Source organism: Gopherus evgoodei, chromosome 1 (assembly GCF_007399415.2).
Source record: "Gopherus evgoodei ecotype Sinaloan lineage chromosome 1, rGopEvg1_v1.p, whole genome shotgun sequence".
NCBI classification, from domain to species: domain Eukaryota; kingdom Metazoa; phylum Chordata; order Testudines; family Testudinidae; genus Gopherus; species Gopherus evgoodei.
Genome location: NC_044322.1, coordinates 23,812,864 through 23,833,488, shown reverse-complemented (window position 1 = coordinate 23,833,488; position 20,625 = coordinate 23,812,864). Strand labels below are relative to the sequence as shown.

At 47.9% G+C, this 20,625-nt stretch overlaps 1 protein-coding gene across 1 annotated transcript; it reads right to left on the bottom strand.

Moving 5' to 3' along the window:
- Positions 1-1,039: 1,039 nt before the first annotated feature.
- C1H11orf97 (chromosome 1 C11orf97 homolog) lies at positions 1,040-17,830 on the bottom strand. Its single transcript, XM_030559790.1, has 4 exons — positions 17,717-17,830; positions 13,253-13,357; positions 3,974-4,099; positions 1,040-2,923 (listed from the first exon to the last, which is right to left on the bottom strand). The coding sequence occupies exons 1-4, from the start codon at positions 17,817-17,819 to the stop codon at positions 2,919-2,921; spliced, it is 339 nt and encodes a 112-aa protein (XP_030415650.1). The 5' UTR covers positions 17,820-17,830; the 3' UTR covers positions 1,040-2,918.
- Positions 17,831-20,625: the final 2,795 nt, after the last annotated feature.

Genomic DNA, 20,625 nt, shown 5'->3' with positions numbered 1-20,625 from the left:
CCTAATCGGTGTGGAGTAGAGCAGAAGAATTACTTCTCATCTTCTTACAACACTCCTGCTACTACATCGCAGAATAATATTTGCAACAGAGTTACGCTGTTGACTCATATTTAGCTTGTGGTCCACTATGACCTCCAGATTGCTTTCTGCAGTACTCCTTCCTAGGCAGTCATTACCCATTGTGTATGTGTGCAACTGATTGTTACTTGCTAAGTGGAGTAATTTGCAGTTGCCCTTAATGAATTTCATCCCATTTACAGCACTTCAGACCAAAGACAGGAGTTGCAGAGGGAGCAAAGTAACAGGAATGGAAGATGATTTTGTCAGAAGTTTTTTGGCTGGATTAAGAGTGGGCCAGGTTAGTATGGAAAAGACCCAAGGTGATGTGGTCATGGATGAGTAATATGTCTGTTAGGGTAAAAAGGAAGACTGTTCATATGGAATTTCGCACTGGTCACTGAAAAACTGAAGACAACAACAAGTCTGTTCTTAGAAAAGAGGCAAATTCTCATGTCTGGTTCATTATTATGTTAACTGATGGTTAACAAGAGCAAGAGCATGGCAGCTGCACATGCCCAGCACCGCTCAGGATCAGGCCACATGAAAGGTGTGGACCAGCAGTCTGCACAGAGTATGAGGAACCAGGAACTCCTGAGCTCCAGCTCCCTCATCGACCTCGGGCAAGTCACTTAACCCTGCATGCCTCAGTCTCCCCCCTCTGTAAAATGAAAATAATGCTTACTTCACAAGTGTGTTGCGAGAATACTTGTGAAGTTCTCTGAAGATGAAAACTCTGGGATAAGGGCTAAACCTGGAGTAAAACGTGACAAGTAGTTGGGAATATGCTGTAACTGTTTCTATCAATAAGTAATGGATTTCTCATTAAAATTTCTTTGTATCTTACTGTAATAATGCCTAAAGGTTGCAGTTAATTTAGAAATGGGCACCAAGGAACCCAGAAATAATTAATAGTCTCTTTAACACATGAGGATAGATATTAATTCACAATCTTTTAATGTTGGGCCTACAAGATGCTGCCATCAATAAATGAGCCCAGACAAAGGAGGTTAAAACAACTGCAAATTGTTTTATAATCTTGCTGTAGGGATTGGTATCACTTTACAGTAAAATTGCCAAAAAGAGGGCCAAAAATACCAGCATTAACTATACTTTACCTTCAAATACATTTCACAGTTCATGTGTGGCAAATGCGCCTTTTATTGTGGAGTTCCTAACTGATATGCTGGCCAAGATACATGCAGATTTCCTTTTGCTCAGACATGGATGTTACAGTAATATCAGCTGACTAAGAAATACAACGGTAAGTAACAATTGAGCAGAACAGTGAGCCCATTACTTTCCCCAACGCTTTAGATGGACAGGCCTACATTTTCAGAAGTGACTAGTGATTTGGAGCGGCCAACTGGAGACACCAAAAAGGGCCCAGATTTTGACAGGGCAGGTGCTCAGCATTTTGTGAAAACCAGGTCCCTCTAAGGTGTCTCAAGCTGGGCACCAAAAACCTACTTGCTTTTGAAAATTCAGGCCACAAGACAATTGTCAAGGAAAGACAATAAAATATAGCAGCAGAAATAAATACAGGAAATTCTCTAACGTCCAGATTGTAGGCATCTCTTCTTGATTCTCCCTCTTCCACCTCTTACCACCTCCTCTTCTCTCTTCTTTTATCTATTTTATTGCTTTCCCCTCATTTCTATTTAATTTTCTTATTTGAATCTTTCCTTCCTCTGAAAGCATCTCCCTCCCGCTCCTTCTTTGCCTCTCTCCTATTTGCCCCTTGTTCTGTTATCTACCCTGCTTGTTCTCCCTAGGTTGCCTGTGTCCACTTATTCCTCCTCTTCTGCTTTTTCCTACTTTGCCCTCCCTTGTCTCTCTGTTCCTTCTTGCCTCTCTCCTATATTGCATGGTATCTGGATGGTCCTTCTCTCTCTCCTTCCCCTCACCCCCCTTTCCTGTGAATTTTCCCTGTCTCTCTAGCATCAGGATATTTGCCTCTTCCCTCACACCTCTGGTTTCCATTCTTTTGTCCCTTCCCTCTTTTTCCTGGGGATTCCCTTATTCCTCCATTAAACTTTGCAGGCTTCTTGTCTATGCAGTACCCCTTATTTTTCATCCTTGTCCCATTATCCTAGTCTGTGTCCAGTTCCTCTCTTCTCTACCCTAGGATCTCACCAGCTTTTCTTTCCCCCCACTCTAGCATTCCTCCAGTCCCTCTCAGGGGAGAGGGAGAGTACAGCTGATGCTGTCATTGCTGTATGTATGTGTGAAGGGGGATGTGTTGGTGAGCATGGGAGCTGAAGCCAGATCACATAGTATTGGGATAACTATGTCAACTATGGGTGTGATACTAAAATAGCTATACCAGTATAACCTATAGTGTGGACATAGTTATACCAGTATAAAGGTGTCTTATATCACTATTGCTTATTCCCCAGGCCCCTTCCCATATAAGAAAAAGCTCTACTGGGATAAGCATGTTATATGGCTATAACTGCATCCACACTAGTGGAAATGTGCCACTTTAACTATACTGCTACAATTGTTATATGTAGACAAGGCCTTAGTACAAGGTTATTTGCCCAATATGTTAATTTGAGGTAAAAAAATATCAATAAACCTGAGTGGCCGATCTGTATCTGCCAATGCCTGCAAACAGATAGGTTTGGCAATCAAGCCTTTACACATTCAACATCTTCTAGCTGGAGCGCTCTGTCGTTAGAGCTGATCAGATGCCAGTACAGATGGCTTTATTATTTTATTATACAAAATATAATACACGGTCTATATTGTGGTACTTTGAGTTTGCTGGAACAAAATAATCGTGGGCTTGGTAACACGTGGAGGTGCCTGCCCTGACCCACATCCTCCAGAAAGGGAGATGTTGCTTTTCATTGGGGCTATCCTAGAAGCAAAAATATATGGAAACAGAAATTAGTACAGATTTTATTTGGCAGGGGATATTTTTAAACAGCCTTTGCCTCAGAATTCTAGCACATTTTATATTTGTAAGGAAGCAGAACAAGACAAAGAGAGCACAGTATGTTGAAATCCACGGTGGAGCACTGCACACAGCACAACATGTGATCTTTGAGGAAAGGAGAGTAACAGTGGAGGTTGGGGAGGAAATAAGGTGTAGATATTGTGTATATCTGTGTCTAAGCCAACAATGTATGGGCCCCCCAAAAATGAGTTCTTAGGGGATTGCTAATAGCTTAATCACAGAATCACATGCCCAGGCAGGAGGAGAGAACTGCTACAGAAGAGCTGAAGCAAGTCCTGCCTGGAGTGCCCACTCACCAGCCTGGTGAAGAGGAGACCCATTTAACCACACAGTATGCAGAGAGTATGAACTCTGCATGCTCCCCCTGGCCCTAACAGCACTGCCCTGCCAGAGCTTATAAACTCTGTATGCTCCTGAACTTGGCTGCCTTCTCCCCACAACAGTCTACAAATTCCTCAGGAAGAGAGCTGATGGGCATAGTGTGCGTGCTATGCTGATAGCTGGGAGAGGACAGGCCCATTGGACTGAAGAGGCCCCTTGGGGATTGTAAGGAGAAACCTCCCCAAGCTGCCCACTATCCCTCTCAGATGGGAGACGGGCAGAGGAAGGGAGTCACTGCAGTCCAAGACCTGAAGAAAACTCTAATCCCATGAAGAGAGGAGAGCAAGTGTGACTCAGGATCCACATAGAGCTATTGAGATCCATCCACCAACATGAATAAAAAGAAAGTATTCTGCATCTTCAAGCAGGGGCCTTAGCACATGAGCTTAAGGTGGCTCAACAAAGCAGCACTAAGCAGCTTTCCTATGTAAGGTCTGCAACCTAGTGTCCTGCTATTTGCTGAAGGAAAAGAAAGGGTTGGTTGAAATGTTAAAAAATATTATAAAACAGTGTCATCCTAATGTTGCAAAATGAGGTGTTACAGTTGAAATCTACTGATTATTGTCTTACTTCTTATTCCTCCGTGCCTGGAATAGTACTTGGGCTGTGAAAGTAAACTGTTTCTGTTCTGTGATGCTGGTGTCAAGCCTCTCACGGAGAAATTTCTTTTCACACTCCATATTCCTTCCAGAGCCACTGTTAATAATTGATTAGAATAATACCATTAAAACTGATAATTCTAGCTTGGGTTGTTTTACTTTTCAGCTAGGTTGTTGTAAAGAATTAATATAAGCCACTTTTAAAACAAATATCTTTGGTCAATGCAATGAACAGAAACAACATAATATACTACAGATGAGCACTACACAAAGGATATAGCACACAATTAACTTAATATACTTTATTTTTCTATAATTTGGATCAACGGTTATTGAATTTAAGGTTTTCATTAATTCCTTCCCCAAACAACACCAAGAGAAGCTCTACAAACTCATCCTCCAAGAACCCACACCAGGGACCTTCTACCAGCCACAGCACTCTTACTAAGGAATATAGGGACTCCTAGAAACCATCCTCAAACCTCTCACCACACAAAGGCCCAGCTTCCCCCAGGACATAATGAACTTTCTCCACAAACGCTGCAACATTAACAACGTCCATCGGTACACCATCGTTGCCACCATGGTTGTCACTTCCCTTTATGTCAACATCCCTCACAATGACAGCATAGCTGTTTGCCTCAAATATTTACAAGACAACAGACGACTCTGGGCTATCCACCCCAGGCACATCACTAAACTCATCAATTTCATCCTCATCCATAACAATTTTACATTCAACAACAAACACTTTGTCCAAACCCTGGGAACAGCCAGGGGTATGAGGACAGCTCCCCAATATGCCAACCTCTTCATGGGCCACCTTGAAGAAGAATTTCTGGTCAAATGCACTACAAACCAATGATACACCTGAGATACACTGAGGATATTTTCATCCTCTGAAGAGATGACTTAAACTCCCTCATAGATTTCCACCACAACTTCAACAGCCATCACCAGTCCATTAAACTCTAGAACACTCCCTACCAGCAGCAACTTCCTAGACACCATGATCAGCTTTTACAATGGAACCCTACAGATAACTACATACAAGAAACCCACGGATCACCACACCTACCTTCATAGATCCAGTAACCACCCCAAACATACCAAGAAATCTGTTATCTACAGCCAGGCACTCAGATACCACAGAATATGTTCTGAGGAGAAAGTCTGGGATATACTCCTTAAAACACTCAAAACTACCGTCACCAACCAAGGACACTCCACCAGAGAAGTAGATTGCATCAAGGAATGGGGCTCCCAAATACCCCAAGAGAATCTGCTTCAATACAAAAATAAAATCCCTTCTGACCGCATACCACTAGTTGTCACCTATCACCCCACACTGAAATCTACATGGGGTATAATAAGGTTAAGAGTTTGTCATGGGTATTTTTAGTAAAAGTCAGAGACAGGATGCAGACAATAAACGATAAATCACAGAAGCCTGAGCCCCCAACCTGGCACTGACAGCCTGAGCCCTGCTGTGCAGGGCTGAAGTTATGGAGGTCATGCAAAATCACGGAATCTGTGACCTCCATGACCAACTCATAGTCTTAGTGTATCATCAAACAACTATCAACCCATACTTGACGGAGATCCCATTGTGAAAGACACATCAACTCAAAGCGGCACTAGACCACGCCAGAACAACAGATGCAAAACCTGCCGACATATCTCTACTGCTACAATGCTCAACATTCCCTACAAAACACCTTTCAAGATCCATGGTCCTACACATGCCTATCACAACATGTTGTGTCAGGGGTGCTAGAAAAAAATGTATAGTGGGGGTGCTGAGAGCCATTGAACCAAACTGTAAATGATGGAAGCCACTTCAAGCCAAGGGGTACAGTAGCACCCCAAGTTTCAGCACCTACGTGTGGCATACCTCACCTAGTGCACTAAATGCGAAAATAGAAACTATGTGGGTGAAACCAGACAATCATTGTGCTCTGGAATGAACTTACACTGGAAAATGTTAAAAGACAACAACAAACCTTTTGTTAAAACACAAAAACGCCCTGTGAGTGAACTCTATATCTGACCTATCAGCCCTCATCCTCAAAAGAAACCTGCACAACACTTTCAAAAGACGAAGCTGGGAGCTTAAATTCATTACTCAGCTAGACACCAAAAATCATGAATTGAACAAAGATGCTGGATTTATGGCTTATTACAACAATCTGTAACCCACTAACCCCCTCTTTCTGTCCTATAACTGCAGAGGTGTTAATGGGCCACTGTAGCTTGAATGGTCCCTTATACTATGGGCTAACTACCTATGCTAAACACTCTGTTCCATTCTATTCTATGCATCTGATGAAGAGGGCTGTAGCCCACGAAAGCTTATGCTCAAATAAATCTGTTAGTCTCTAAGGTGCCACAAGTACTCCTGTTCTATTCCACCCGGCATTTTGCTGTGACTCTGGCAGTTCCTTTTCCAGACCTGAAGAAGAGTTCTGTGCGGCTTGATAGCTTGTCTCTCAGGATAAGTCTACACTTAAAACTCTACAACAGCGCATCTGCACTGATGCAGCTGTGCCACTGTAGTACTTTAATGAATACGCTCTACACCGACAGGAGAGAGCTCTCCTGTCAGCATAGTTAATCCACCCCCAGAGAGGCGGTAGCTATGTCAGCAGGAGAAGCTCTCCCACCGACATAGTGCTGTCTACAAAGAAGGTTAAATCAGTATAACTACGTCACTCAGGAGAGTGGATTTTTCATCCCCCTGAGCGATACAATTAAGTCGATATAGGTCTGTAGTGCAGACCAGACCTCACCAACAGAAGCTGGTTCAATATAAGATATTACCTCACCCACCTTGTATCCCTATTAAGGGTACCTTTCAATTCCAAGTGTGCTGGTGATTTACATTACAATAGAAACAGCCTTTCTATACCTTCTCCCATCTAAGGGTAAAGTCTTTTTATCAAAGATGTTTGCCCATCCAGCCCCCTGAAAAATCAAGAGCTTCTGCAGGAAATATCAGGATGAGAGTGTGCAGACAGGAACAAGGTTTTTAGACTGACATTAACTCAGGTGCAAGCATATTTTCAAATAACAGAAAATTCAACTCTCCTTAAGATTGGAGAGATTTTTAAAAAGGAATAACTCATGTAGAAAGAGTTTTATTAATAGGAATTCAGACTGATTTTACCCTACTACTGTGACGATATTAAAGAGCATGTTGTAATTATTAAAGAAAAAGCCTTTTGTGTTACTATGTATGAGGAGCAGGACATTATTACAATTAACTGAATAAGCCTGTTAAAAGCTAAGGACCCAGCCCCATGTTATACTGTGTATTCTCAACCCACAGTGAAGGCAGTGGTTGTTGAGAACTCTCAGTACTTTCCTGGATCAGATCCTCTAATGGTCTTGTGAGGATTTAAATGCATTTTGCCAGCCCCTGACTGTTGCGGAATCAGACAGATACCTCATTAATATGTTTTTTCAAACAACCATTTACTTAAGAGAAGTGAATGTGTCATATACACTTTATATATGGATTCCATTACAGAATGGATGGATGGACCTAGTAGATATGCTGTAAAAGCAGACTTCCTGGATGAACTAAGTAGGTATGATAGATTCATCAAATTATTTTAAAACTAAGATTTAAAACAAACAAAAATAACACATTGGTTCTAATGTCTGTGCAAATGTTTGATCAAAATGTACTGTAGGTACAATCTTGCACTTGCAGGGAGATGGGCTGAATGACCTACACGGTTTTTTCCATCTCTAACATCAATGATTTTATGCTACCTAACATTTCACAGCTAGGCAGCAATATTGCTAGATTACAGTGTGATTCTCGCAGTCAGATGGAAAACATTCAAAATCTCACTAATGTATAAAAGGCAGGTTAAATGAGGCATTGAAAAGGATTAAGTAAAAATGTGGAAGAACAATAAAGAGGTTTGTATTTATAATGTGGTGACTCAAAGTCCTGTAGGTGCAGATTCATTCACCTTCTAGAAACTGCTCTTGCATTCATCGGGAATTTGGCCAAATCTGCAATTGCCCATTGGGCAGGAAAAAAACAGCCTGAGAGAAGAGATTGCAAAAAGGAACTGTTTTAAGCTTCATTTACCAATAATCCTTCACATCAGCTACCAGTCAGATCTGCTGGGCTTAGCTGTAGGAATACATAGTCATGAAACAACTGTAATATAAAGGTTAAACAATAATTAAACAAGCAACAAAAAATATGCTGAGATGCCTTTCAGTGTAGTCAATGGAGATTTCGAAACCAATTAATGAAAAGCCAGTTAGTGATATCAGCTAACAAAATGTTCCAAGAATGTTTCAGTGATTTCTGCCAGATACCCTCCTTCCTTGTTCCCAATCTGGTATATTAGTACGGATCTTCTTAAACTGCAATGTAATCCTCTCATGCCTGGAGGGCAAAATCTTGCCCTCCTAGCCCACTCGAAACTCACTCTGAGGCCATGTCTACATCTAAAATTTTGCAGCGCTGGTTGTTACAGCTGTATTAGTACAGCTGTATAGGGCCAGCGCTGCAGAGTGGCCACACTTACAGCAACCAGCGCTGCAAGTGGTGTTAGATGTGGCCACACTGCAGCGCTGTTGGGCGGCTTCAAGGGGGGTTCCGGGACGAGAGAGCAAACCGGGAAAGGAAACCAGCTTCCCCGCGGTTTGCTCTCTCGGTCCCGGAGCCAGCCAGCAAACCGCAGGGAAGGAGACCTGCTTGCTCGGGGTTCCGGGACCGAGAGAGCAAACCGGGAACGCCGCGGTTTGCTCTCTCGGTCCCGGAGCCAGCCAGCAAACCGCAGGGAAGGAGACCTGCTTGCTCGGGGTTCCGGGACCGAGAGAGCAAACCGGGAACGCCGCGGTTTGCTCTCTCGGTCCCGGAGCCAGCCAGCAAACCGCAGGGAAGGAGACCTGCTTGCTCGGGGTTCCGGGACCGAGAGAGCAAACCGGGAACGCCGCGGTTTGCTCTCTCGGTCCCGGAGCCACCCAGCAAACCGCAGGGAAGGAGACCTGCTTGCTCGGGGTTCCGGGACCGAGAGAGCAAACCGTGGCGAAGCTGGTTTCCTTTCCCGGTTTGCTCTCTCGGTCCCGGAACCCCGAGCAAGCAGGTCTCCTTCCCTGCGGTTTGCTGGGTGGCTCCGGGACCGAGAGAGCAAACCGCGGCGTTCCCGGTTTGCTCTCTCGGTCCCGGAACCCCGAGCAAGCAGGTCTCCTTCCCTGCGGTTTGCTGGGTGGCTCCGGGAACGCGAGAGCAAACCGCGGCGAAGCTGGTCTCCTTTCCCGGTTTGCTCTCTCGGTCCCGGAACCCCGAGCAAGCAGGTCTCCTTCCCTGCGGTTTGCTGGGTGGCTCCGGGAACGCGAGAGCAAACCGCGGCGAAGCTGGTCTCCTTTCCCGGTTTGCTCTCTCGGTCCCGGAACCCCGAGCAAGCAGGTCTCCTTCCCTGCGGTTTGCTGGGTGGCTCCGGGACCGAGAGAGCAAACCGGGAAAGGAAACCAGCTTGATTACCAGAGGCTTCCTCCTTCCACGGAGGTCAAGAAAAGCGCTGGTAACTGTCTACATTGGATTACCAGCGCTGGATCACCAGCGCTGGATCCTCTACACCCGAGACAAAACGGGAGTACGGCCAGCGCTGCAAACAGGGAGTTGCAGCGCTGGTGGTGCCCTGCAGATGTGTACACCTTCAAAGTTGCAGCGCTGTAACTCCCTCACCAGCGCTGCAACTTTCTGATGTAGACAAGCCCTGACTTTAATAGGAACACTGGGTATGTATGCAAGGAATGCAAGATTGGATCTTGAGTCTGCAAATTAGTGGTCTCATTCTCTTTGTCCACAGACCATTGCAACTGTTGCATAATAATAATGACTTGTTTTTTTTTAATGAGGGGAGGAGCTAATCAAGATGAGGGGGCCGCAGAGGGAGGGGAGCAACCAGGCTGGGAGTGGGGCAGAAGGACCAAGGGGCTAGCTTCAGGGCTGGCGCAGGACAAACCAAGCTGCAAAGGGAGACGGCCAGGGCAGGCAAAAAAACTGAAGTGGGGGGGGAGGAAGGCTACGTGAGGCAAATGGGGCAGGCAACAAGGGGCAAAGCTAGAGGGCCTGTTGCAGAGGGGAAGGGGTCAGTACGGGGTGGGGGGGAGTGCATGCAACCACGAGCACTTGTGCAAAGGCAAATGTTTAGCTGGCTGCTGCTGCAGGCCCAAACGGTGGCAATAGGGCGTGGCAGGCCAGGCAAGCAGCTGAGTCCCAGAGGCAGGAACTGAGGCAGATGGTAAGTGGTCTGTGGGGGTGATGGAGGGGGCAGCGGTGATGGTGGGGGTTGGTGGGAGACACTGATGGACCAGGGTAGGACTTGGTAGGAGTTAGGAACTCTTGCCCCAAAGCCTCCATTCAGGGTGGAGGAAGTATGGTTGTTCTTCATAGAAAGGGAATATAGGGTATATTGGAACACACAAGATTAATGTTTAGCAACCAAACTGTATGGTAGGAGAGTTGAAAACATAGCCTCCCATGTCTTCACTGGAAAAAAGGTTGTGGTTTTATGCTGCGATAGCCATCTGAGTGTAAAATCCTAGTGGAGACAAAGCACTGTAGTTTTTAACTCAATATAGCTAGTTCCCAAGGGGGAGTATTGACCTTGAGTAGCTACAGTGGTATAGCTATAGGTAAAACTACCTATGTCATGTCTCATTGCTTTCTCGGTGTAAAAACCACACCTTTTTTGCAGTGAAGATAAAACCTGAGTTACAGTGACTCTAGAGGAGTGGGAAGATGGAGAATACTTTTTAGACTTACCTCTGAATTTAGCTTTTGGTCACATACAGGCTTGGCAGAATTAGGCCTTGGCTACACTGGCGCTTTACAGCGCTGCAACTTTCTCGCTCAGGAGGGTTAAAAACACCCCCCTGAGCGCAGCAAGTTACAGCGCTGTAAAGCGCCAGTGTAAACAGTGCTAATCCCCACGGGGAGGTGGAGTACCTGCAGCGCTGGGAGAGCTCTCTCCCAGCGGTGGCGCTGCGACCACACTCACACTTCAAAGCGCTGCCGTGGGAGCACTCTCGCGGCAGCGCTGTACAGCTGCAAGTGTAACCATATCCTCAGATTTTTTTAAAAATAATTTTGATGGATAATATCAATATTTGTTTTTAAACATGTTTTTATTTTTACAGTTGCAGGAAATCCTGGGCCCCAAATTTCCTGGTGTCCTACGCAGCTGCGTAGTTTGCATATGGGTAAGGATGGCCCTGACTGTACACTTTGTATTCTGTGTTATAATTGAAAACAATATTTGAAAATGAAGAAAAACATCCAAATATATTTAAATAAATTTAAATTGGTATTCTATTATTGTTTAATACTGTGATTGAAACTGCAATTAATTGTAACTATTTTTTAATCTTGTGATTAATTGCAATTTTTTTAATCGTTTGACAGCCTTACTTTATAGGTGTTAAAACACAAACTGTCAACATCGTATATCAAAATATTCAAAGTACATATTCTTAAATCAAACTCTAAGAAGTTCCTTAACACCATTATCTTACTTTTCCTATAGGTAAATTTTGCTTATTATTAATGGAAATAATTTTAATGGTTTTGCTTTAATGAACTGACCCAGTGTATATACAGTGCAATCAGCATTTAGGGATAAAAATCTAATACTTCAAAACCAAGTCATATATGCAAAGGAAAAGCACAATATAACAGTAGCATAAGTTAAACCTATCTAGAAAATGACTGTTACAGAAGCACCCTCTTTATGGGATATACAATCATTAGCAGAGCTAAGACAGGATACTACAGAAGAAACAGTAGCCTTGTTTGTGCAGGACAATTTTAGTTTCAAATGATTGGATTTGGGAAACTCTGTGAATAGATTCAGGCAGACACAAATCAAGACTGGAGAGATCTTAAAGAATAAAATAGCCACAAGGATATATTTCTGAACATGTGACTTAAAAACAGATGGATCATATGTTCTTAAAATATTTGAACTACGTATAGACCGGAGCATATTCATTGAAAAAAAAATGATATGCAAAGTATGTTTTGAGACCTGGTACAGGATTTATTTAAACTCACTCTGGGTCTTATCCAGAAAGTACCTTTGGGGCCATGCAAGCCCTAAAAAGTTGCTGCAGATCCTGGTTCTGTAGCAGTCTAATTTGCTCAATAGAAAGACTGAAATGTCCTGGAAACCGATACATTAAAAATAACATTTATATCCCAAATGGCAAGTTGCAGAGCTGACTAGGAAGCAGAGATCTCTTTGCCTCTTGTAATCTAGTGTCATATTTTAAAACACTCTTCTGTCCCTTGTGTGATGGAGTAGGAACTGTTTGTGTGGGGGATGGGAGAGCCAGAGATGTCTTTAGGTGAGGGACAGGTGCTCAGCCTGTAACTGGAGCCAGGGAGGTGGGAGGTGTGTCAGCACCTTTGCCTGGGAAGCTGGACAAAGGGAGGGGGCCGGCTGGAGGGGGTTGAGTTTAGTTTCGGTTTTGGGCTGGGTGGTTGGAATTCAGGGAATCCTAAGCTGGGATCCAAAGACCCTGAACCCCCAGAAGGACTCGATTGAGGGGTCCTGGTTGTGCCTCCAAGCTCTGCTGTAACCTGCATTCCGGTTGTCCAATAAACCTTCTGTTTTACTGGCTGGCTGAGAGTCACTGTGAATCCCAGGAAGAGGGGTGCAAGGCTGGACTCCCCCACACTCCGTGACACCTTGCCATTACACTTCAAATGGGAATTCCAGAGTAGCATAAACCTCTTGAATGACCACAAGCAAATCAGACAAGTTCCTAAATCCATGGTCTGAGTGGCTGCAATTTAGTTTAATAAAATATGGAGTTAGAAATATGCTGAACTCAGTGTTTAAGAAATAAAGGTAAAGAGCTATTTTCTCTGTGCAATGGTGTCAAGAAGGTAACAGGTATATTTGCCATAAGAAAATTTGATAAATACCAGATTACTGAACCACATGGTCTTTTCCAGGTTCTACGTTGCTATAATGTCAAGCTGATGAATTGCTTGGACTTCTATGTGCTCTGTATGTTCCCCAAGTTTTAGAATGATGGAACAAATAATGGGCCGTAAGGATTTCTCCAAGTTCTGTACATTCCAATAAGGATGATAATCAACATCATGGTTTTGCTTTAATAAACTGACCTAGTTTTGAACATACTCTCTCATCAGCATTTGAGATTCCATTTCCCAAACAAACATTTCTTACTTTCTGACTACAGAGATTACCTGCAGCTGGATGTTTAATTTGGCATCCATCTCTCCGAAAATAAAGCTCTTCTTCAAGTACTTCCTTAACTCTCTTAGGTGGCTCAACATATACAAATTTCTTCCCTGTTTGCAAAACATATTGCAAAAAATTGGTTACTTTAAAGCCCCAAATTGTTAATGTACTTCTTGTTTGATCCTGCTCTATTGGTGTTTTTAATACCCCTTCCCACTTCTCATCATTCTGCATCCAGTGATACGCAGTCAGGCCCAAATATTCCAAACTTGGGTGGCACTGTGGCTCCCAATATTATGGCCACAGGGGAACTGTTTAGAAACCTTTGCAGGGTTCAGAAAGTGCAAGACTGTGCTTGGATTCACTGAACACCGTGACATGGCACTGCAACTTTTGAGACTATGGGCTTGTCTACATCAGAAAGTTGCAGCGCTGGTGAGGGAGTTACAGCGCTGCAACTTAGGAGGTGTACACATCTGCAGGGCACCACCAGCGCTGCAACTCCCTGTTTGCAGCGCTGGCCGTACTCCAGTTTTGTCTCGGGTGTAGTGGATCCAGCGCTGGTAATCAAGTATAGACACTTACCAGCGCTTTTCTTGACCTCCGTGGAATAAGCAGGTATCCCAGCATACCTGAGGAAGCCTCTGGTAATCAAGCTGGTCTCCTTCCCCGGCTTGCTCTCGCGTTCCCCGAACCAGCAGGTCTCCTTCCCTGAGGTTTGCTGGGTGGTTCCGGGAACGCGAGAGCAAACCGCGGCGAAGCTGGTCTCCTTTCCCGGTTTGCTCTCTCGTTCCCCGAACCCCCGAGCAAGCAGGTCTCCTTCCCTGCGGTTTGCAGGGTGGTTCGGGGAACGCGAGAGCAAACCGCGGCGAAGCTGGTCTCCTTCCCCGTTTGCTCTCGCGTTCCCCGAACCCCCGAGCAAGCAGGTCTCCTTCCCTGTGGTTTGCAGGGTGGTTCGGGGAACGCGAGAGCAAACCGCGGCGAAGCTGGTCTCCTTCCCCGGTTTGCTCTCGCATTCCCCGAACCCCCCTTGAAGCCGCCCAACAGCGCTGCAGTGTGGCCACATCTAACACCACTTGCAGCGCTGGTTGCTGTAAGTGTGGCCACTCTGCAGCGCTGGCCCTATACAGCAGTACTAATACAGCTGTAACAACCAGCGCTGCAAAATTTTAGATGTAGACATGGCCTATGGTATATCTACACTGCAAGGAGCAGCCTGTGACAGTGAGTCTTGGAGTCCAGGATCTACAGACTCAGGCTCATGGGGCTCATATTACAGCGCTAAAAACAGCTGTGTAGACCAGGGGTAGGCAATCTATGGCACCCGTGCCAAAGGCGGCACACAAGTTGATTTTCAGTGGCACTCACACTGTCCAGGTCCTGGCCACCGGTCCAGGGGGCTCTGCATTTTAATTTAATTTTAAATTAAGCTTATTAAACATTTTAAAAACCTTATTTACTTTACATACAACAATAGTTTAGTTATATATTATACACTTATAGAAAGAGACCTTCTAAAAACGTTAAAATGTATTACTGGCATGCGAAACCTTAAATTAGAGTGAATAAATGAAGACTTGGCACACCACTTCTGAAAGGCTGCTGACCCCTGGTGTAGACATTACAGCTTGTGCTAGAGCCCCTACCCCGTTCGCTCCCCAGGGCCTCCGTGAGCTGCAATTATTTTTAGCACTCGACGAACCAGTCTGAAGACTTGGGCTCTGAGACATGCTGTCATGGGCTGCCATTTGCAGCATACATGTACCATGACCCCATGATGTTGTTCCAGCACATGAAGATCCCAGGGGAATGACAGTGCAGGGGGGTGGAGCCTACTGAGACACCCAGGGTAAATGGACAGGTCACACTCCTGCCCAAGGAGAAGACAGTGTCCTCGGCAGGGTGGGGATGTCTGAGACTCCCCGGGGAAGGCTACTGTTCACTATAGGGTGGGGATGGGGTAGGAAAAGAGCTGTAGGAGGAAGGGTGAAGGGGCAGGAGAGACTACACAAGCATAGTGTGATGACCTTCAGGGAGATGTGGGGAGACTCCCCCAAGGAAAGGCACTGCAGGAAAGGATGAGTTGGGAAGCGGGGAGACCACTAGGGCAATGGTCTCCTATTTTTTCTCATGTGCGGACCTCTAAAAAATTTCTAATTGAGGTGCAGACCCCTTTGAAAATGTATTGTCTATATATACAGGTGAACAGATTCAGTCACTTTTCAGTCTAAGTCTTTCATGGACTCCTTAAACATAGTCTGTGGACCATCAGGGGTTCATGGACCAAAGGTTGAGAACTATTACGCTAGGGAAAGGATAGTGATTCCTGGAGGTTGCTGGGGTGTTTGGGATCCCATGGGGAAGCAGTGTCACCCACAAGGAGCACTGGAGAAGATGAGGTGAGACCCACCACAGGAGAGGGCTGGGGTGACACCACCAGGGCCAAGGCTGTGCCAACTACTGGGGAATGGATGGGGAGACCAGGGCAGGACAATCCCACTTGAAGGGAGGTTGTCATAAACAGATAGCTAAGGGTTAATGTTCTTTTACCTGTAAAGGGTTAACACAGGGAACCAAACACCTGACCAGAGGACCAATCAGGAAACAAGACTTTTTCAAATCTCGGTGGAGGGAAGTTTTGGGGTGTGACTTCTTTGTCTTGTGTCTGTGCCCTCTTGGCTCTGAGAGTGATTTCTCTATCTCCTGCCTTTCTAATCTGCTGTTTCCAAGTTGTAAGTACAAGGATAATAAGGCAATAGGTTTATATTGTTTTCTTTTGTATTTACATGTGTGTAGTTGCTGGAAGGTTTTAAATTGTATTCTTTTTGGATAAGGCTGTTTATTCATTTTTTTCCTTTAAGCAATTGACCCTGTATATTGTCAGCTTGATACAGAGCCTATTTTTAATGTCTTTTTCATTCTTTTTTATATAAAGCTTTCTCCTTAAGACCTGTTGGAGTTTTTTTTTAGTGGGGACTCCAGGGAATTGAGTCTGCAGCTCAGCAGGGAATTGGTGGGAGGAAGAAGTCAGGGGGAAAATCTCTTTGTGTTAGATTTACTAAGCCTGACTTTGCATACCCTCTGGGTGAGGGGGGAGGGAGATTAGCTCTCTCAGTACTTGTGTTTCCAGGACTGGAAGCAGGGAATCTCCTAGGGTCATCCAGGGAGGGGAGCCTGGGAGGAAGTAACAAGGAAACAAGGGGAGGGGGTTATTTCCCTTTGTTGTAAGACTCAAGGCATCTGAGTCTGGGGAGTCCCCCAGGGAAGGTTTTGGGGAGACCACAGTGAGCTAGGCACTGAATAATTCCTAGTGGTGGCAGCCATACCAGGTCCAAGCTGGTAACTAAGCTTGGAGGTTTTCATGCTAACACCCATATTTTGGACACTAAGGTCCAGATCTGGGAAGAAATGTTATGACAGGTGGATAGTGAGATGGGATTCTGGGGCAGGTCAGTGCCCTTTGCAGGGGGGATGAATGAGGCATGTGACCACAGCGGTGGGGCAGGGAAGCAGCCCTGCTGGGGGATGGATGGGGAGATGAGACAGGACAGCAGGGCAGTGCCCCTGCAGGGGATGGATGGCAGCCAGATGGGACACCCCAGGGCTGGGGTGGATGGGAGCTGGGACCCCAGCGTAGGGCGGTGCCCCTGCAGGGGGGGTGGATGGGAGCTGGGACCCCAGGGTAGGGCGGTGCCCCTGCAGGGGGGGTGGATGGGAGCTGGGACCCCTGGGTAGGGCGGTGCCCCTGCAGGGGGGTGGATGGGAGCTGGGACCCCAGGGTAGGGCGGTGCCCCTGCAGGGGGGGTGGATGGGAGCTGGGACCCCAGGGTAGGGCGGTGCCCCTGCAGGGGGGGTGGATGGGAGCTGGGACCCCAGGGTAGGGCGGTGCCCCTGCAGGGGGGTGGATGGGAGCTGGGACCCCTGGGTAGGGCGGTGCCCCTGCAGGGGGGTGGATGGGAGCTGGGACCCCAGCGTAGGGCGGTGCCCCTGCAGGGGGGTGGATGGGAGCTGGGACCCCAGGGTAGGGCGGTGCCCCTGCAGGGGGGTGGATGGGAGCTGGGACCCCAGCGTAGGGCGGTGCCCCTGCAGGGGGGGTGGATGGGAGCTGGGACCCCAGCGTAGGGCGGTGCCCCTGCAGGGGGGTGGATGGGAGCTGGGACCCCAGGGTAGGGCGGTGCCCCTGCAGGGGGGTGGATGGGAGCTGGGACCCCAGGGTAGGGCGGTGCCCCTGCAGGGGGGGTGGATGGGAGCTGGGACCCCAGCGTAGGGCGGTGCCCCTGCAGGGGGGTGGATGGGAGCTGGGACCCCAGGGTAGGGCGGTGCCCCTGCAGGGGACGGATGGCAGCCGGACGGGACACCCCAGGGCTGGGGGGGATGGCAGCTGGGAACCCAGGGCAGGACACTGCCCTTGCAGGGAGACGGTGGGGACACCCCAGGGCTGGGGGTGGCGGGACGGCCCCACCACTCACAGGGCTGGCCGCAGTGGCCGCTCCCCGCCGGCTCCGCACAGACGCTGCTTCCCGCTTCCCCGGCCACCGGCTCCTGCTGCTGCTCCCCGGCCGCCTCCCTCATGCCGCCGCCTCTGCCGGCCGCGCCCAGCCCGGCTGCGGGACGCGCCGGCCCGTTGCCATAGGAGCTCAGGGGCGGGGGAGGGAGGAGCGGGCGGCAGGGCCCGGGGACGAGGCTCGGGCTCCACTGGGGGCGCGGGGAGACGGGCCCCGCAGCCGGGGCTGGGGCCACGGGACACTGCCCCAGCGGGCCCGCAGGGCGCCGCCGGGTGACGGGGGGAGCGGGTGGGGAGGCGGAGGCTCGGGGCGTTCCTGGCGCTGCGCGGCTCTCCCCTAGCTCTGTGTTACGCGGCTCATGAACCAGCCTGGCTCCTCTAGCGGCACTTTTCGTCCCCAGGGGCTCTCTGAGCGAGGCGGCTGCAAGCAGCGCCATCTGCACCCCGTGCTGCACCAGCTCTGGGCCTGCCCCTTCCCACACCTGCACCAGGCTGTCTCCACCCGCACCCCAGGCCTGGGCTCACACACACCCAGTGCTGCACCAGCTCTGGGCACCCCTGAGTGCCACTCCCCACCACCCCAGCCCTGGGCTCTGGCTCCTCCACCCGCACCGCCTGCTGCCCCAGCCCTGGGCTCTTCCCCCACTCCCCCACCTGCACCCTCCTTCTGCCCTAGCCCTGGGTCACTGGTGACGTGCTCCCAGGGCAGGTCATTCAGCAGGCTTTTTGGATGTGCACAGAACACAGAGGATTGGTTCCCATATGGTTACAGAACTGCAGTAAAGTGCAACAATTTTCAGCTTGTGTGATTGGAGGCTATCTGGCTGTTGAAAATAGCAATTCCAGTCCTAAAAACCACTGGGAAGCATTCTTGCCCAATTTTTAGCTACATTTTGTATAGCAAATTACAGTGGATCAGTGTATTTGATTTGGGAGAAATGAAGTAGCAGCTGCCCAAATTGAGCTTGAGCACTCCTGAATTTTGGGGTGTTCAAATCTGGAAGGCAGGTGCTAGATTCCCTTTCTGAATATTAGCTAAATCTGGACAGGGAAAAGTCAATTTCTGCTTCCATGGCTCAGAAGCGGAGCTCCTCCAAAGTGCCTGGTACTGTGTCTAACGCTGCCCAGGTCCAGTAGAGTCTCCCCTCCCTTACTTCTCATTTTAAATTCTAGAGGGATCCATGTACCTCCCTTACTAGGCTTCAGATAGAGAGAGGCACTGTCCATTTACTCCACCCAATTCCTTCTTTGGGGGCTGCAAGGTGAGGTCACACCAGTATCCCTAAGCCAGTCTGGAGATGTCTTCTGAAGGGGATATCCGGGCCAAAGCCTTCTACTCCTTGGGCACACTTGTTCCCCATTCAGAGTGCCATCCCTCTCTAGCAGTGAGCTCAAGCTACAGCATGAGGTTTCAGCTACCATACTTCCTCCCCCCCTTTCCTGTTGGTAGTGACCAAGGGAATACTGGGAAATGTAGTTCTTTCCCTGCTTCAGGGCTGCTTTTATAGGCAGGGAGCTAACCAAGGAACTAAAGCTCCCAGGGCCCCATGTTGGTTCTCAGCTCCCAGACTCGATCCCTGCTAGCTGCTGCCCCTGCAAATGGGCTGCCCCAAGCAACTGCTTGCTTTGCTGGTGCCTAGAGCTGCCCCTGCCCCTGCCTGAGGTAGGTGGGGAAGGGAGGCGAAGCGTGTGTCTCAAGTTCACCCAGTGGTAAACCTAGCAACGTAACATGAGTCCTGGCTCCTGAGCCCCTGCTTCGCCCACCCCATTGCCGCCTGAACTAGTGACAGGGGCAGCAGGAGCTATGGAAAACTCCAGTTCCATCCTCTTCCTTTGGCTGCTTAGGCCAGTGGTTCTCAAACTTTTGTCCTGGTGCCCCCTTTCACATAGCAAGCCCCCCTTTATAAATTAAAAACACTTTTAGATATATCTAATACCATTATAAATGCTGGAGGCAAAGCGGGATTTGGGGTAGAGGCTGACAGCTGGCAACCCCCAATGTAATAACCTCATGACCCCCTGAGGGGTTGTGACCCCCCAGTTTGAGAACCCCTATTTTAGACTGTACAATCTTCAGGGCAGGGATTGGGTCTTCCCCTGCCTTTGGAAAGTCCCTAGCACATTTGAGGCACTATCACAGTCTAAAGAAATAATAATTTGGGTAAAATAAATTAAATAAAGACACACCTCCTCCTGGCTACAGCATGGGAACAAATCTACACGGACACATCCCCAGAGCCCTAACCAGGGGTATTCTATCTGCTACCCAAGATCCATAAACCTGGAAACCTTGGATGCCCCATTATCTCAGGCCTCAGCACTCTTACAGCAGGATTATCTGGCTATTTGGACTCTCTCCTCAGACCTACGCTTTGAGCACTCCCAGCTATCTTCAAGACACCACCAACTTCCTGAGGAAGCTACAATGCATTGGTGATCTTCTTGAAAACACCGTCCTGGCCACCATGGATGTAGAAGCCCTCTACACCAATATTCCACATGAGGATGGACTACAAGCTGTCAAGAACAGACCCCTGATGAGGCCACAGCATGCCTGGTGGCTGAGCTCTGTGACTTTGTCCTAACCCACAACCATTTCAGATTTGGGGACAACGTATACCTTCAAGTCAGCGGCACTGCTATGGATACCCACATGGTCCCACAATATTTCAACATTTTTATGGCTGACTTGGAACAACGCTTCCTCAGCTCTCGTCCCCTAGCGCCCCTCCTCTATTTGTGCTACATTTGTGCTACATCTTCATCATATGGACCCATGGAAAGGAGGCCCTTGAGGAATTCCACCTGGATTTCAACAATTTCCACGCCACCATCAACCTCAGCCTGGATCAGTCTACACAAGAGATCCACTTC

Bases quoted from the DNA above. Each gene is read 5' to 3' on its own strand.
- C1H11orf97 (XM_030559790.1), bottom strand. From the start codon at position 17,819: ATGAGGGAGGCGGCCGGGGAGCAGCAGCAGGAGCCGGTGGCCGGGGAA. The intron at 13,358-17,716 runs GTGAGTGGTGGG...TTTTGCAAACAG, and splicing joins CGGCCACTGCGGCCAGCCCT to GGAAGAAATTTGTATATGTT. The intron at 4,100-13,252 runs GTAATCTCTGTA...AATTATTAACAG, and splicing joins AATTAAACATCCAGCTGCAG to TGGCTCTGGAAGGAATATGG.